The sequence below is a fragment of the Pseudorca crassidens genome, chromosome 8 (genome assembly GCF_039906515.1).
Source record: "Pseudorca crassidens isolate mPseCra1 chromosome 8, mPseCra1.hap1, whole genome shotgun sequence".
Classification (NCBI taxonomy): Eukaryota; Metazoa; Chordata; class Mammalia; order Artiodactyla; family Delphinidae; genus Pseudorca; species Pseudorca crassidens.
The window spans coordinates 78,722,696-78,739,876 of NC_090303.1; the positions used below are offsets into that span (position 1 = coordinate 78,722,696).

General features: G+C 39.5%; 1 protein-coding gene across 5 annotated transcripts in view; it reads left to right on the forward strand.

Annotated features, from left to right (window-relative positions):
* The first annotated feature begins 3,179 nt into the window (after positions 1-3,179).
* Positions 3,180-17,181, forward strand: part of PTPRZ1 (protein tyrosine phosphatase receptor type Z1) — a 165,267-nt gene continuing 151,265 nt past the window's right edge. For 3 of the 5 annotated variants that reach the window (XM_067746840.1, XM_067746841.1, XM_067746842.1), the window contains exon 1: positions 3,180-3,632. In XM_067746840.1, coding sequence (XP_067602941.1) covers positions 3,575-3,632 — 58 coding nt within the window. In that variant the 5' untranslated portion in view covers positions 3,180-3,574. The remainder of the gene's footprint in view (positions 3,633-17,181) is intronic. The other 2 variants (XM_067746845.1, XM_067746844.1) reach the window with 2 other exon arrangements.

Sequence of the window (17,181 nt, forward strand, 5' to 3'; positions counted from 1 at the left end):
ATGCAACCATCTCAGACCCCAATCAATCCCTGCTCAACAAGCACCCTTACTTCTTGCCAGTTCCAATCCCAATTCTGGACAAATAACTTATGTAATTTTGCGGGTTTTGCCTCTAAAAGCCTCCCCCATTTTGTAGTCTGGCAGAACACAGTTCAAGTGCTTCTTGAATCTGTCTTCCAGGCTATAGTCCTCAGTCTGGCTCAAATAAAACTCTCTTCTATTCCTTGGTATAAATTGTTTATTGCTTATTTGCATTGACATTAAAAAGAGTGAAACCAGAGTTCCAGCCCCACCAGGGTTACCCCTTTGGCAACTGGTATGAGCAACAGCACAGCTGTTTTTCTCTTTCTGGCTACAGCTGTGGCTATGCAATAGATGGAAATGGACACAACCTTCTTCTGCACACGAGAATTCTGGATGTCTGCCTGAAACTTTAGTTATGTTTGAGGAAGCCACAGCTCTGGCTGAAAACTAAAATGAAGACCCACTGGAAGATCCAAATCTTCATTTGAACATTGAGGAATTAAACAAAGAGCTTATGGTGAAAAGTGAAGAACTCTATGACTCTCTCATGAATTGCCACTGGCAGCCTCTAGATAGAGTTCACACTAAAGTCCCAGATGAGACCCCCAAGAAGCAAGATGTTCATTAAGCTATCCAATATCATATTAATTGTATCCTGTTTTGTTATTATTTTTGGGAAAAAAGTATTCTTCCAGGAATGTACTGAACTCTGTATGTAAATACAAATTTCCAGGACTTATATGTGATCGACATGAAACAGCGTACTGTAAATAAACTTTACCAGCACACCTACACACAAAATATACCTTGAATATATATTAAATAAATAATATAAATAATATGTATAAATGTATAGAGAATATATCTATTTATACATGAATAAATAGATTGATTGATTCAGCCTGTGAATGGAGGCATGTGATTTTATGGGTTTATAACTTTCAATGGCCAATGTATATTGATCAGGTAACACATCTCAGAAATGGCCATGACCCCCATAAAATTGTATGTAAGTTACAATGTTTTTGATGTTCCCGCCCTTCTGATGGCTTCTCTTCCACACCTGGGCTGTTGCAAGGCCCTATTTTCCAAGGACTGAACCTCCTAAGCCTCCTATTCCATTGCCCTCCTCAGGACTATTAGATCCACTGATTTGGTCCTGCAAATCAGTTTTCCATTGCTATCACTAAGTCGTGTAGAATTGGTTTCCATCCTGCTCCCCATACAAACTTCAGCAGCAACTTGACTACTCTCTCATGGTGGCTTTTGTACCTTCCCAGGTAAATGACAGTACTTTTAACTGTGAGAATGGCATTAGCAGAAACCACAAGATCTACCTGCCCTTTTTATCAGAGTAACTTTGATTTCAACAGTGCCGTTGTTTCATGATCTAACTCAAAAAACTGACTAGTGGTGTGACTTTGGGGCCAAGTAAGAGGGGAGTTAGGGTAAATTTTGTTACTGTTGGGTTATTCTGGCAGTCTAGTGAGGTAGATTTGATCATCGAGACCTCCTAGAGCACCATACATGCCCCCGAGCAAACCTAGCTTCTAAACAGATAAAGTTCTTGGAAGCGTCTTTTGTGGTTACCTGTTGCTTAGTATTTCAGGTATAAGCTCCTCCACTAGGAAATCAAAGTTCCCAGGGTCTGACCCCACTCAATCTGCTCAAATTTAATTCATGTAGTTTTTATAGCATGAAACATCTGCTGCTTTTCTTCTTGTCTCCAACCCCTTTGACATCAATTGTTTTCCAGCCAGTCCTTCTGGATTAACTACACATCTCTAGGAAAATTTCTCTGCCTACTCTAGTCCATATTAAACACTTTCTCTGACCTTTCAGTGCATTTCTAGTTTATATACACACTTCTTGCTATGCAAGCAAAATTTTTCTTCCAAAGTGGAAACTCTCATGAGCAATCATAAATCTTATAAAAGATCATAATTCTTATAAAAATTGCAGCATTTCTATTTTTATTCACAGGAAGAATAAGATCCAGGGTCACTTTCTTAATATTTATATGTATTCCTGAATAAACATTCTATATAGATTTGAAATTTATTACACGACTGTAATCAATTTCTGAAGCAACAGCAAACTGCATCATTAGGTCTGCATATTTAACTTAGTGTTCAGAGGCTGTGGATATTAGGGAGAACTGGTAGTAACACTCAAAATACATTCAGAACCCAATTTTGTATGTGATAAGCTTTCTTTAAAAATTTAAAGCTAAAATACTATTTTTGAGACAAGTACAGGACACAGGAGTACGCACTGTACAGATAACCTACATCAAATGATTGCTGAGAATACAGGGATAATTCCAGAACTTGACTTTCTGTGCCTTAGAGTGGACTCCTGAAAGGCGACAAACGGGGTCTTATGTAAGTATACAAATAGAAAGCACATAGAAACAAGCACGTACAACGCGACGTTTCCAGCTCTGAGGCAGTACAAGGCATGTGTTGTACCTCTTTTGTATATCCTGCAATCGAGCGATTAAAAAATCTTCCCTTGCGACTCTGTGCAAGGAGGCACTTGGGTAGTTCGGTGCGCCCAGAAGGACCACGGCAGAGTTGAAAGTTCCTCCCGGCAGCTGTGCACAGCAGGACAATTTGATTGGAGTCTGGGGCAGGGGCAGGGTCTGACTGGTCACAGTCAGGGCCAGAGATTATTGGCAGTCAACTGCCCTGAAGGAAATGTGGTCTGGAACTACTCTGGTGCTTTGGAAAATGGAAAGAAAGTGGAAAGGGGAACCCAGGTTACCCAGGCGACTCCACCACTTTCTGATTGTACACACTTAGCGTAGGCGGGCAGGAAAACAATCAAATGAAAAACATTTCCAGGGGTGAACTCCAAAGGTCAATCTCTGGCTGTGCGGGACAATGGGGGTCGGGCCTCCTCTTCCAAAGGGATGAAGGAGTCTTAATGAAGAGACATTTTCTCTACGAAGATTCTAAACCCCAGCGGGTTCCACAAACTCCGGGGCAGCGAAGCTACTAGCAGGGGGCCGGGGGGGAGGGGGGTCCCTCTGTGAGTCGCTACCCCGGGACCCGGCCCCCGAACGGCAGCCGCGCCCCTCCGCCCCCGCGCGCGGCGCCGCCGCCGCGCCGCGCCCCCGCCGAACCGCGGCGCGCACGGCCCGGCCCGAGCGCGCACCCGGCACACAGGCGCCGTGGCGCTCCGAGAGCTCAGACCGCGACCGTTGCGGGTCTGGGAGACCGAGTCCTGCCCGCCCGACATGCGCCTCGGCTAGCGGCTCCGGAGCCCGCGAGCACCAAGCGTCCTCCCCTAGGTTATTTCTGTCCTTTCTCTCTCTCTCTCTCTTCCTCTCTCCCTCTCTCTCTCTCCCTCTCTGTCTCTCTCTCTGTCTCTCTCTCTGTCTCTCTCTCTCTCTCTCTCACACACACACACACACACACACACGCACACACACACAGCCTCGCACCAGTCTATACACTGGAGGAGAGAACATTTCCTTCGCGTCCCCTCCCTCTCCATTCAGACACGCCGAGGAGCCGCGCGGTGGGAGCCCCCGGATCGTCTGGAAATGCGAATCCTAAAGCGCTTTCTCGCCTGTATTCAGCTCCTCAGTGTTTGCCACCTGGGTGAGTGTTAAGACCTCGGCGGGGTTTCCCCTGTGGGATCGTTTGGGACACGGGTGGGGGGGATTTCAGAGCTTTCGGTACTTGCTGCCGCGTCGCCGTGTAGCAAGGAGGCAAGAGGGACGGCGGACTGGGGAGCCCACCGTGTTGCGGCGGCACGACGGGGTGTCGGCAGCGTGGGAGAACGCGTCCCCTCCCCACCTCGCACCTCCGCCACAGTTCACCTGCCCGCGGGGATGCTGCTCCCGCGGCCAGGAGAGGGGGGCTTGCCCGTCACGCTTCTTGTACTCGCAGCTCTTCTCCTCTTTGCAAAGTGTGGAAAAGAGCCTTTTAGATATACGTAAAAAGATAAATACACCCTTGGTGCGGGGCTACGTATTGTATCGCATTCTTGCTGTTTAGTTCATGCTACGGATATTTATGGGCTTGAATGAGGAATACACGTGTCTGATGCGAATTAAACACACACACACACACACACACGCACACACACGCCCGAAAGGTAGTAACAGGAACAGGCACCAACCTGACTTTTCAGTGTTTTCAGTACTTTTAATTTAGTCACATTCAAGTCTGGGCAGTTACTTTAAAAAAAAGTTTCAATCAATTTCTGTCAACATTCTGCCACTGCTGCCAAAGTCAGAGGAGAGCTGCAGGTTGATATAGGTATTCAGGGATTCATCTTTTACCCACCACCTTCCAGGTTACACATGTAATACTGAAACTGTCTTCTGAAAGAGCCAGTTAGAATCTTTACCTGGGATGCAGATTCAACTGTTCAGGGCATTTTCTGGAAGGATTGTAAGACTGGATTTTTGTATTCTATTAAAGAAATGTCTTTTTATCCTTCATGAAGATGTTCTATTACAATGGCATATAATAGGTGTGGAGCCATTAACCCAAAAGTTAGAAAATGTACCTCCGTTTGTGAGCACACATATTTTACTCTTTACAGTTAGAGGATCCTAATAGATTGTTCATAATAAAGTAGATATTAACCTATATTTTTATCCAGTAGATGGTGCTGCTCTTGGCACAGTAACCTTTACAAAAAGAAATCATTTCTGTGTTGTAACTAATGGGCATTGCATTGCTATATGGTGATAATTGCCAATAGCCTGCCAGATATATGCACATAATTTAAATTCTAAAAGCTTTATGAAAGTGCTCAGAGATGGCATGATGCACACGGTTGACATTTACGACTTGCGAGGAATCTGGTCCTGGTTTTCTCTAAAACCATACAATTGATTCTGGAGAGGGGAAGACATTTTTTAAAAGTACTGTGGTCATCAAATACATACCTGTTGAATTTATGTTTCTGTTATAGATCTGTTTTAATAACAAAGCCAGGTCCTCTTGGTACTTAGATTATTATCTCACTGTAATATAAAAATAAACCAGAGAATACTGATTTGCATGCCATCTAAACCACATTCCCTGAGTATATTGTGAAGTTTTAAAATTAATATATAATTTGCATGGCATACAATTCATCTTTTTAAATTGTTCAGTTCAGTGGGTTTTAGTATATTCACAAAGTTGTGCAACCATCACCACTATCTAATTATAGGACATTTTAATCACCCCCAAAAGAAACTCCATGAACAGTCATTCCTCATTCTCTCTGACCCTACCCCTGACAATCACTAATCTACTTTCTTTTTCTATAGATGTGTCTATTGTGAGCATTTATATAAATAGAATTGTATGATACGTAGCCTCTGGTGTCTGGCTTCATTCACGTAGCATAATGTTTTCAAGATTCATCCATGTTGTAGCATGTATCAGTACTTCATTCCTTTTGGGTGGAATGCTATTCCATTTCAATACACCATGTTTTGCAAAGGCTTTTCTCAATAAAGCATTGTTAGTAGCCTGTTGCTTCGGGTTTATAGATTTCAGTTTATTGGACATTTTCTTTAATGTTTTGATGATGTAAAATTTAACTGGAAAGGATTAAATGAATTGTTTAAGAGTATTGCAAGCTTATGTGATGATATTGAATGTGAGCTTGTATTAGAACTCAGAATGTGGGTTTTTTGAGACTGGCAGGTGAATACTTTTGTATCCCTTCCCATTTGAACACAGTTGGCCTTTTACTTTGTTGCCTGCAGACTGACCTTGGCTACCTCAGATGGAATGAATACCTGATCTCAGATAGGACATTTTGAAAAACTGAGGCACATTATCTACCAATGAAAAATTCAGTCTCCACTTCAATTATTTTACTCTCAACATCTACTATTGTATTTGTGAATGTGTTTACTACTCATTCTCAGTGTCTTTGGAGCCAATGAGTTGAGCTGGCACATATAATAGATGCTCAGGAAAGGTCCGCCCACTGAGACTTACTGTGCAGGATGACAGCTCTGATACAATTTGAATGTTAGGCTGCCATCCTTACCATTATCCAGAAACAAGATGTAGAATTCACTAAGGTGTTCATTGTTAGCAATGTCATAATGACTTTATCACTTTTTGTATCCAAAATGTTCTGATGATTTTGAACTGGACATAAGGACCAATTGCTTCTTTCAAGTAACTCTCCAAACACAAAAATCCTCATTCGATTATTTGGAGTGAAACAAATTCTTCCTTTCCACATTACTGCTAGGGATCACTAGAAACTAAAGAGGAACATTATGGGTTTTTTGGGGGAGGGGGTTAAATCTATCTGTGAGTTCATCCATTTGGATCATCATATCAAGATTAGCCTGAAGCCTCAAATGTTTTTGCCAGAATTAGCTAGATCACAGTTCTTAAACTTTAGGGTACGTCAGAGGCACCAGGAGGGCTTGTTAAAGCACAGATTGTGGGGGCCACCCTGAAGAGTTTTGATTCAGTAGTTCTGGGGTGGGGCTGAGAATCTCAGTGTCCAACAAATTCCCAGGATATGCAGATGCTGCTGGTCTAGGCCCACATTTTGACAACTGCTGACCTAGTTTGACATTTAAATGTCAATAAAGTTTCTGGCTTATTAACAAGATTTTACCATGGACTTGATTTCTGATACCTGACTTAATATTAATTTTAAAAATCACATGAGGAACACAACATTTAGTGTTATTCAGCTGAAGGAGATTCTTAATCAGAGGGGCAGAAAATAAAGATGACTCCAAGAGAATTCCCTAAGTGAATTTGAACCTTCTCTAAAATAATTGAGAGGTTTTCTGCTAGGTGGAGAACTAATGTAATGACTGTATAACTCTAGTTATTATTTAATTGTGACCCACTGAACAGGTAATGGGAAAATCAGCAGTGGCTTCCTGTAAGGAGGCTTAAGTATGAGTCATAGAGGAGAGGTAGGTGTTTTAAGAGCTTTTAAGGAGGAATAGTTTCTTTCAACTAATGAGAATTCAGGATCCTTTTTTTTTCTTTTTCTGAATTTTATTTTATTTACTTTTTTATAAGCAGGTTCTTATTAGTTATCCATTTTATACATATTAGTGTGTATATGTCAATTTCAGGATCTCTGAATTGAGTTACAGTCATGCAAGGTACACTGAACTAATATGTTTAAATATTACTGTTAAATTTGTAATGAATCAAATTCTGAACTTTTAAGTCATGTATTATTGCTTTAAAGGACACATTAACTACAAATTATACCCAATTCCTCTGCAAGAATTAACTGCTTAATTTATCTTGAGTATGGAATCAGTAGAATCCAGTATGTTGTGACTCTCAGCTTGGTCTGTTTACCTTCCGAAGACAAATTGTAACCAGGAATAGAAAATACTCATGCCTTTTTCCCCCAAATAATAACTAGTCTCCATTCAGAAAATTAATTACTTTTGATTTGCAGAATAGGAATTTTCTTTATTTCATCTCTCTCTCCTTTTTATGTAGACTATAGCTGCTTCCACTCAGGGAAGTTTGCCAGGATAAATCATTTCATTGATTAATTCATTTATGCGGTCATGTCTGCATGAGACATTTGGGAACTTGTTGAAAATTTCTTGTGGGAATTTTGCTTCCGGCAAAAATTCGGGTTTTTCTGGAAGCATGCGCTGCATTTCCTCATTCCCCTGACTCCAAGGAGATTTGAGTTTTGTCTAACCTGGTAGCGTTGCTTGACCACTCATTTGCCAACTGTTTAGACTGTAGTATGGAAATGGAACCCCCTCATTCAGGACCAGAGGACCTCAGAGGAAGGCCTTGATTAAGAAGATGAGCTTGTGTTTTGTTTCCATTTGCCATCTACTCAGTGCTTGCCAGGTGCAGACCCACTGCTGGGCATTTTATGTACATTTTCTCATTTCATTCTCCCCAAAAGTGTTTCAGATAGGTGTTTCATTTTACACATGTTTCAGCTGAGGGAACTGAGGCACAGAGAAGTTAGATGACTTACCTAAAATCGCACAGCCTGTTTCAGTCTATGTGTTCCTTCTGACTCTCAAGCCTGAGCCTTTTCCTCCTTTCATTCCTGGGAGATGAATTTGCTGTTTGGAATATGCTAGCTCGTTTCACATGAGATGTGACGCTACATTTCACGTTCCCATTTGCTTTCTTGCAGATATCCATTCATGATTTTTCCCATGTGCTCCCATATTACTTTTTCCCCCTTTTCTTTTTTAAAAAAATTAAGGCATAATTTATCTTTTCTAGTGTACCATCTGGAAAGTTTTGACAAATACATATAGTCAGGTAACAACCACCATGATCCAGATATAGAACATTCCCATCCGTACTGTTTTAACTCTCTTCCGTTACAGGTTTCCTAAGTGCCCAGCATCTGCTAGGCACTAATAATTAAGCAGTGCATCAACATACAGAGTCCTAATACTCATGATGCCTGCAATCCAGCTGATCTGAATCATTCCCCACATTGAAACCTGCTTTAAATCTCACTTTGAAGGTGTTTTCTTCTTTTAGAACTAGTTGAAAATAACAGTCTTTCCCAAATATCTCTTAATGTGTTAAGTATCTTAACTTTTAAATATTTTTAAATGTTTCCCACTTCATCAAGAAGGCCATTGGTAAAAGTCAGAACCAATTTAAACGTGACATATGTACGTTACGATTGTGCTTTAACTTTTAGTGTCTTGTTGGGAGTAATTCCTGGCAGCAACCACAGGTTACAGAAGGAAACCAGTTTTTACCTGTGTTTTTAATTCTTCAGAGGCATGTATAACATATGTATAGGAATTAAGGGAAAAATTATTTGATCATATGGCAGTCTTAAAACACTTAGATTTTAGAACTGTGCTGTGCAGTGCCACGGCCACTAGGCATATGTGGCTATTTAATTTCAAATTTATTTAATACATTGATTCAGTTCCTCATTCACACCAGTCATATTTCAAGTGCTCAGTCGGCACATGTGACTGGTGGCTGCTGCATGGGGCAGTGCACACATAGAACATTTATATCACTGGAGAAAGTCTATTAAACAGTGCTGTTTTAGAATCAAAAGCTGATAAAGTATTGATTGATAGTACTGATGAGAACTCAACTCAACTAAAAAGACTCCTAGAGTCATTAAAATTATTTGAAGTATCGATGTATGTTGGTTATTTTTGGCCTGTGTTGTGTCAGCCATACAAAAATCACAGAGATGTTCTGGTGGCCTGAGGTAGAGCAGCAATAGATGAAGAAAGTTAAATGGCCACTTTGTGGCCTTTTAGAGACTGGGGCTGAATGGATGAGATTAGCTCTGGTCCAGGAGTGAGAGCTCCCACAACTCATTTTCTGTACCTGTTCTAGCATTCACTGTGTTGCTTTGCAATGTCTCTGTCTCTCTCCCCAATTAGACAAGTTCCTTGAGGGCAAAGACTGTATTTCATTCAACCTTGGACTTAGCATTCTTGGACTTAGCACCTGTAGTAGGTGCTTAATAAATCTTTAATACAGTACTGTGAAGATTCTTAGATAGCAGTAGGTTTTTGCTGTTGCGATCAGCCAGTTTATTCTGGCCTTTCCTTCTTTTGATTCTAATCTCAATTCGAGAGTTCGGTCACCATTGACCTCTAGCCATCCATCTTTAATGCCACTTCTGGCACCAGACCTTTGCTTTCTTTGATTCTCCCAGAAATGCACTTAAGCATCACCTAGATCCTATCTGTGCATGAAAAATATAGTCCCCATGATAGCTACTGCATATGTAGTGGCAGGAGCAGTTTTGAGTGAACATTTAATTCTAGTTGAGTTGGCAGCCATGAAGCTCGGATATGTCCCGGGGGCAGGGCATTAAGCCAGTGTGTATGTGTGTATATAAGTGCACGTGCACATGCAAGCATGCTTCCCTGTTAGGGAGAAGAGGGCGGTGGGCGTGGGGGATGGTCAGTAATGATAAATGAAGTATCTTGATACCACGAAGACAGCATTTTTAGTCAATCAGAAGCCATCATGTTAGATTAAGTGCTCTGTAGTCAAGCTGGCCGTAAGAGGTAGTGGCCCAAGTCAGTTCTGGAAAGCAGATAAATGACAGGAAGTGCCGTTACATTATGTGGATATTCATGCTTTTGGAATTTGTCTGAAGTTTTATCATTAATCTCAGAGATGAGGTACTGCATGTGGCTCAGCCCTGCCCATAGCGGATGTTCAGCAAATATTTGAATTTAATTAAATTCAGATGGAACAGGGCAGGGGATGAGTTAGAAATTTTCACAGGAGTTAAAAACAGAAACAAGATTTGCTCTTCGATTAGGATCTTTGCTTTATTTTCTTCTCACTTACCTTCCTTTCTTTTATTGGTTTCTATTTCCTTTTCACCTCACTTCCTTTAATCACGAGTTTAAGATTTTAAAAATATTCAAAATTGCTCAGCATTGTGATGAAGATTATGATAGGAAGAAGACTGACACTATTTGATACCATTATTTTAAAATATTTTTGATGTGTTAATATAATTTGGGGAGCTTTGTAGTTAACATAATTTTAAAAGTATGTGTTAACATATCTTTCTGCCTAAAAATTCTAATGTGTTAAAATGGGCAGATTATCTTTTTTTTTTTTTTTGCTTCTGATACTTATGTAGATATTAGAGTAAATGTGGTTATTCAGAGTCCTGGTTAATGTGAACTTTCTGGTTTCATTCAATAAGCATGCATTAATTTATGTACACATTGACAAAAGATACATTTTTTACAAATTCCTTGGAAATATAGTCTTTATACATTCGGAAAGAATAATTTATTAATTAGCAAGAAAGAAGGATTTTCTGTTAAAATATTCATAACAATGTCCACAGGTACCTTCCTATTCTTGCAGCATCATTCTATCCTTTTTCTCTGTCTTCCTCATCTACTCCATAATTTTTCTGTTCTTTCACTGTCACTGACTGACTGCTTATTTCTTGATGTCTAGAGCTCTAACATATTTACTTAAAGATGGGTCTTGATACTAGGCCTTTCCTCTGAACTGGTTAACTCAGTACCTTGAGTAGGAATAAAAGAAAATGTTGCTGTTTAAAATGACCTCTTTTTGCAGAGATCCTGGTCACCACCAGAGTCCTGCTTGTGTGCTTGGAATAACAGAATGCTGGCCAGATATAAGGAACTTTCTGGGTTTTCTCAAAGTTTTCAGTCACCTGGTCATCAGATTAAAAATATTCCTGTAATGATGTTTTTGCCTTTGCATTTTGACACATTTTCTTGAATAGGGTAATAAGGGTGGCATCTCACCTGGCACACAGAATTGTGCAGAATCTTGGTCTGCCCACTGGTGTGTTCTGCACACGTGATATCCTTGTCATGTTTGTTTCAGTGTGAAATTAGGTTGATAACCATTGATCTCGGTCAGTGGTTCTCAATCCTGGCTGCACTTTAAAATTATCTAGTGTTGTGGATTGAATGTTTGTATCCGCCCAGCATTCCTATGTTGAAGTCCTAACCCCCAATGTGATGGTACTTAGAGGTGGGACCTTGGGGAGGTAATTAGTTTTAGATGAAATCATGAAAGTGGAATCACCTTGATGGGATTAATGTCCTTATAAGAAGAGAAGGAGAGACCAGAACTCTATTTCTTTCTTTTCTGATGTGAAAACACAGAGGGAAGGCAGATGTCTGTAAACCAGGAAGAGTGTTTTCTCCAGGAACCAAATCTGCTAGCCCCTGGATCTTGGACTTCTCAGTCTCTAAAACTGTGAGAATAAATGTTTAAGCCATCCAGTCTATGGTATTGTTTTTATAGCAGCCTGAGTTGACTATATACCAGGGGAAATTTTAAAACATACTGATGTCTGGGCCCTACCCTGGATCAAGTACATGTGTGGGTGTGGGCCCCAGACGTGAACATTTTCTTAAAACTCCCCAGGTGATTACAGAGTACAGCCACCATTTAAAACAACAGATCTAGGTCAACCTTGTGATACTACTAATCTTAGTTCATTTTTCTTAAGGTAGATATATTGGCAAGTTTCATGCCATTCTAAAACAAAGCTAGTACCACAGGACAAAGGCCCTGGAAAACTTCCCATCCCTCTCTCCTCTTCTTAAGGCAGTTTCAGTTTCAGGGTAACCCTAGAAGGAGGAGTATGGACTATAATGGTTGACCTCATAGTCTTTGAAAGCCAGAGGAACTTCAGGAGGCCAGACAGTCTTGGAGTTGGTCCAAAGATTCAAGTCTATCAGCAGATAGGAGGATTACTGAACCACTCTGAGATGGGAGACACAAGTGCATTTATCAGGACATGGGCACATAATATCTTTTGTTTTGTCAACGATACATATTCTTACTGTTCCCTTGTCTTGTTTATTTTCTTTCTCCATGCATAATTTGTTCTAGTCATAGTTATTATTTTCTGTTATGTAGTAGATACAAGATTTAGCTGTATTTTTTCATTTCAGCAATTTATTGTGTGTGTGTGTGTTTAAAATTACATTTTCATTATTGACCAGGTGTTGGCTATTTGCTTTTACTGTATTTGAAAAGCACTAATAGCTCCGCTTAAAAGTTAACAAAGAACTTTTTTAGATGGCCCAAACAACTATTTTAATATTCTTAATCATTAAATAGTGAGAACACAAGCACACAAGTCACTAACTCTTTATTGAGCACCTTGTTTGTGATAAGTATTCTCCTAGAGAGAATATTCCTCTAGTGGTCTGCTAAGCCTTTGCAAGAGAGAAAGATCCATACATAAGTAGCTCTCATACATGGCAGAGTTTGCAGAATATGAAAGCGTAGTTGTGAGTAGGCTAAATTCACCTCTGGGAACATTTCTAAGAGGAGATGGGTTGGATGGAGCCCCTGGATGGAGGAGGGTAGGTCTTCAAGGGCCACTGTTGAGGGGAAGGGTATTAGTGGCAAAAAAGATGGCATACACAGAAGCAAGGAATAAGATTGAGAATGTGGTGTTTAGAGGGAGGAAAAAAATTAAGAGGGGTTTGTATTAGTGGAAAAGTTTCAAATAGTAGGTAGGATTTCCAATGGCTAATTGAAGGGTTTGGAGTTTGGAATTTATCCAGTATATTGTGGAGAGCTAGTGGAGGGTTTTGAGCCGTGGAATGATCTCTTTACTTTAGGAAGGTAACTCCAGTATATCAGAGCGTAGGATGGATTGGAGCAGAGTGAGACTGGGAATCAGGAAGCTCAGTTAAAAGGCTATTACACTGTGTCAAAGTGGAAATTTGATAGATCATTTGGAGGTATAATAATACCATCCTCTTTAAATAGTACTTTAATGTTTAAAAGTATTTTCAAATACATTGCCTCATATGATATAAATGTAATTAGTATAATTGCTAGGACTTGGTGCCATTCTCTGGAGAGTGAGTCATTGGTGGTCCTCAAGGGAACGTCCTCCCTGGGAAGATGAAGATATAGCAAGGACTGTATAGAGTCAGAGAAATATCCAGGAAGGAAAAGTGGAGGCAGCAAATACATACAGAATTTGATAATTAGAAGGGAAGAAAAGAAGGAAGGTAGCATGAAGACCGCTTATGTATTGAATGGTAGGACTCCAAATTTGTTACCTCAAGACATAGGAATTGACGGTAAACATTTCCTCTGAACTATTAACTCAGTGCCTTGAGAAGTAACAAGAAGAAATGTTGCTGCTTAAAATGATCTATCTTTTTTGATTTTAGTAGAGATCGTAGTCACAACTCTTAAAAAAAGCTTTTCTGTTTTCTTAAGAATAGGAAGGATTTGACTATATTCACAGTGTCGGGTTAATTTTATCAAGTCTTATCAAAACTCTTTACTTCATTCACCTTGAAAATCCTTGTATTTGTCTTTTTAAAAATGAGCACAGGTATATTGGACATTTCAGTCAGCTGTCTGCCAATAAGTAGGCTTTCTTAATATCCATGATTTCAGATTGCTTGAAGGCCATCATATTCCTACCACATCAGCTAATATCTTTGTATATTGCTTGCAGCTTGTGTTTTACATAAAAACAGTGCAATGGAAGATGATCCATAGAATAGGCTTCCCAGAATTTGTTTTAAAATTGACTTTAGCAAGTTTTTCTTTTAATTCATGAAAAATACAATAGGATTTTATCTACTGTTTGTCTCTTAAGATATATTAAGGATGCACAAAGTTGTAAATTAATGAATCATTAAGTTTCCGAAAGGGATAAAGTGGCAGCTGTCAAGGATAGAAATGTAAGCATATTTTCTTGTGTAATGAAGAAACATAGCTATATTATGCTATATGAGTTGGATGCAAGACTTTTGTATTTAAGAAGTATGACTGAATGAATTCTTCATGAGTAATACTTGGTTATGGTCAAGTTTCCTTGGATGGTTTTCAGAGTGGGGAAATAACATGTAATATGCATATATAGAAAATATATTTATATAAGTACTTTATATATAAATATATGTGATACGCATATATTATATATTGTGTAGATATGCATATATGTACACAATAAATAAATAAGTATACATATATATATATATATCTCCATGTATTCCTGCTTCGCAAAACTGATATTGCCTTATTTTGAGCATTAAAAGATTACATCCTCTGGGAAAATCATTAAGTTTAATGATGGGAATTGTCCTGGATATTATCAGCCTGACTTTTCCTGCCTCCAGCATAAAGAAAGGAGAGGAAGAAGGTCTGCCTTTTCCTGTGACCTGAATACAGTGCTGTTCTTCACCAAAGGGCTTGAGTCCGGTTGAGATCAATGGAACTCGTTTTACCAGGTCCTCATTGAATAGCCACTGTGTGCTTATCACTGTGCTTGACTTTAATAGTTTTTCTCTTTGAGGAGTTCATCTGGTTACAGATGTAAAATGAACCCTGGTGGGAGCATACCAGAATAGAGAATAATGAAATACATGTTAGATTGTATAAATCAGATTTTAAGTCTGTGGAAAGTCATAGAAAAAGAGACAAAATGAAGATGTGAATTCATTTTAAAAAATGTCTCTGTGAGCATATGAGCAGCAGTTCTTCTTTTTGAACGTGGAGTGTTTACTGTTTCATTCAGTAATTTAAGCATCGTTTGTGTCCTCTTCCATATTCTACCCTGCCACATTCAAAATGATAGTGTAAGTAGCAAAATATATGGACAAAATGTGCAGGTTAAAGCACTCTTCTTGTATGTTCTGTTTAACACGCACTTACTGCTGAGAAAATGCCACATAATTTCCATAGTTAAGTCTGTCCCAATTTGAGGCTAAATTTTTGGTGGTGGCAGCTGCTATTTTGTGACAAAGGTAAACTCTTGGTGCTAAAATTTCAAAGAATGAGTTGATATGCATATGATTCTTGCTAGAAGTCTATCAGAATGGGGCAAGAATTTTGGACATAGATAGCAATGCTGTCTGCAAAACGGGTTCCTGGAAAGAAGCACAAAGAATGAAATCATTTTTAATTAGCCAGTATAGCTAGTACATATTGCCCTTAAATCCTTTACAATACAGCACAATCTGGGCATCATCCATCTCACAAGAGAATATCCCATAATGCTTCTCTCTTGCCTGTGATTGCAACTTATTTTCTTCCTAACTTTTCATTGTATTTTAGCTATTTAGTATTCTTGGCAGAAGTCAAGAACACACAAGATGCTTCTTTGTTCCTCAATAATGTATTCAGAATTTTACACCAACCCCTCCACCCCCTCCCAAAACAATTAAACATCCGCATGGAAGTATTCCTGTTCTCTACTGGTGGGAGCTTTTCAAGGTGGCTGGTTTCTCCTCTCCCCCCTCTCCTCGCCCCCCCACATCTCCACATTTTAAAATTAGAATTTTACAGTGTCTATTTGAAAAATAAAACAACTGTTAGTTTTTACAAACATGATGAGAGATTAAGTTATATTAGACACAATGGCATCCAGGCAAGTGAAGATAAGAAAACACTTAGCCAAATAATCTCTCTGCTAATGATAACGGCATATAAACCCTTTCACTGTGAGATGGGTTGGGTCTTCTCTGAATACTGGCAGAGAACGTGTACTTCCACGTAGTGAGTTTTCCCTTTTAAATACATGAGGAGTGCTGACTTTTTTCGATGTGAGGCTTTGACACTGTAGTACACAGTCTGCTGGAGATTTGTTTGGGTGATTGCATTACTGGAGAAAACTCACTGAAAGTAGGTCATCAAGAAAAGATTGATACAGACTTTTCTGTGTGGAAGTAATTATGCTTGTTTATTGCATTGTGCTACATTCTGCTACATATGCCAGACTGTGCAAGTGCCAATGAGAAAATATGTTCACATAATCTCACTTAGGATTTGTAGCCTGGAGTTTAAGTTGCCACTGATTAAACTTCTCAGGATTCTTATACGGTATCCAATAATAAAGAGTGAAAAGTTCTTTGCATATTGCATATTTTCTTGCTCCATCACTTATAAATCCCAAACACATATTAGTTGGTCAAAACACATCTGGAACGTTCCACTATATTAAATCTCTCTCTCAGGCATGCACACACACACACACACGCACACACACACACACACACACGAGCCATGAAAATAGCAACAAATGCATCTCCTATTAATTTAGGAAATCCTCACCAACGTGCTCTCTTGCCAAAATGTATACAGTTCAATAAGCACACTATAGTCATTACTTACTTAACATAAATCATTGCTTTGTTGAAGGCCAATGTTAAAAAGGCCTTTTGCAAGTTTGTAGAATGGATACTGGCATGCTTGTAGGGACTTGCATCTTAGGAGAAAGATTTTCCTTTTAACAGACTGTGTTTCTGTAATTCTCAGAAAGAAATTCTCCTGAATCTGACTTCAGTGATGAAACACAATACAGGAATGAGGGTCTCCATCACTGGAAACCATTGAGGAAATAATAGATCAAATTTTGAGTCGCTCCTACTCATTTTTGGGAAGGACCCATAGGTTCATGTAACTCCTGACGTCATATGATGTCCTTACCAGGGCATGCAAGGTGCTTCAAAACCTGAATTCAGCCTACCTGTCCAGCTTGTCCTGAACTTCCTCACCTGCTCTCCTTCATTTTGGCTCATGTTTTTCCTTTTTCTTTGGTGACTTGTACCCCCTTGCATTCCTAGTTATCTTTCATCTCCTCTGTGAAGCCTTCTCTGACACATTACTGTTCTCAGCCAGACAGGGGGACACATCACTCATACTGTATTTCAGTTGTTTCCATAGCTCCCTGCCTTGA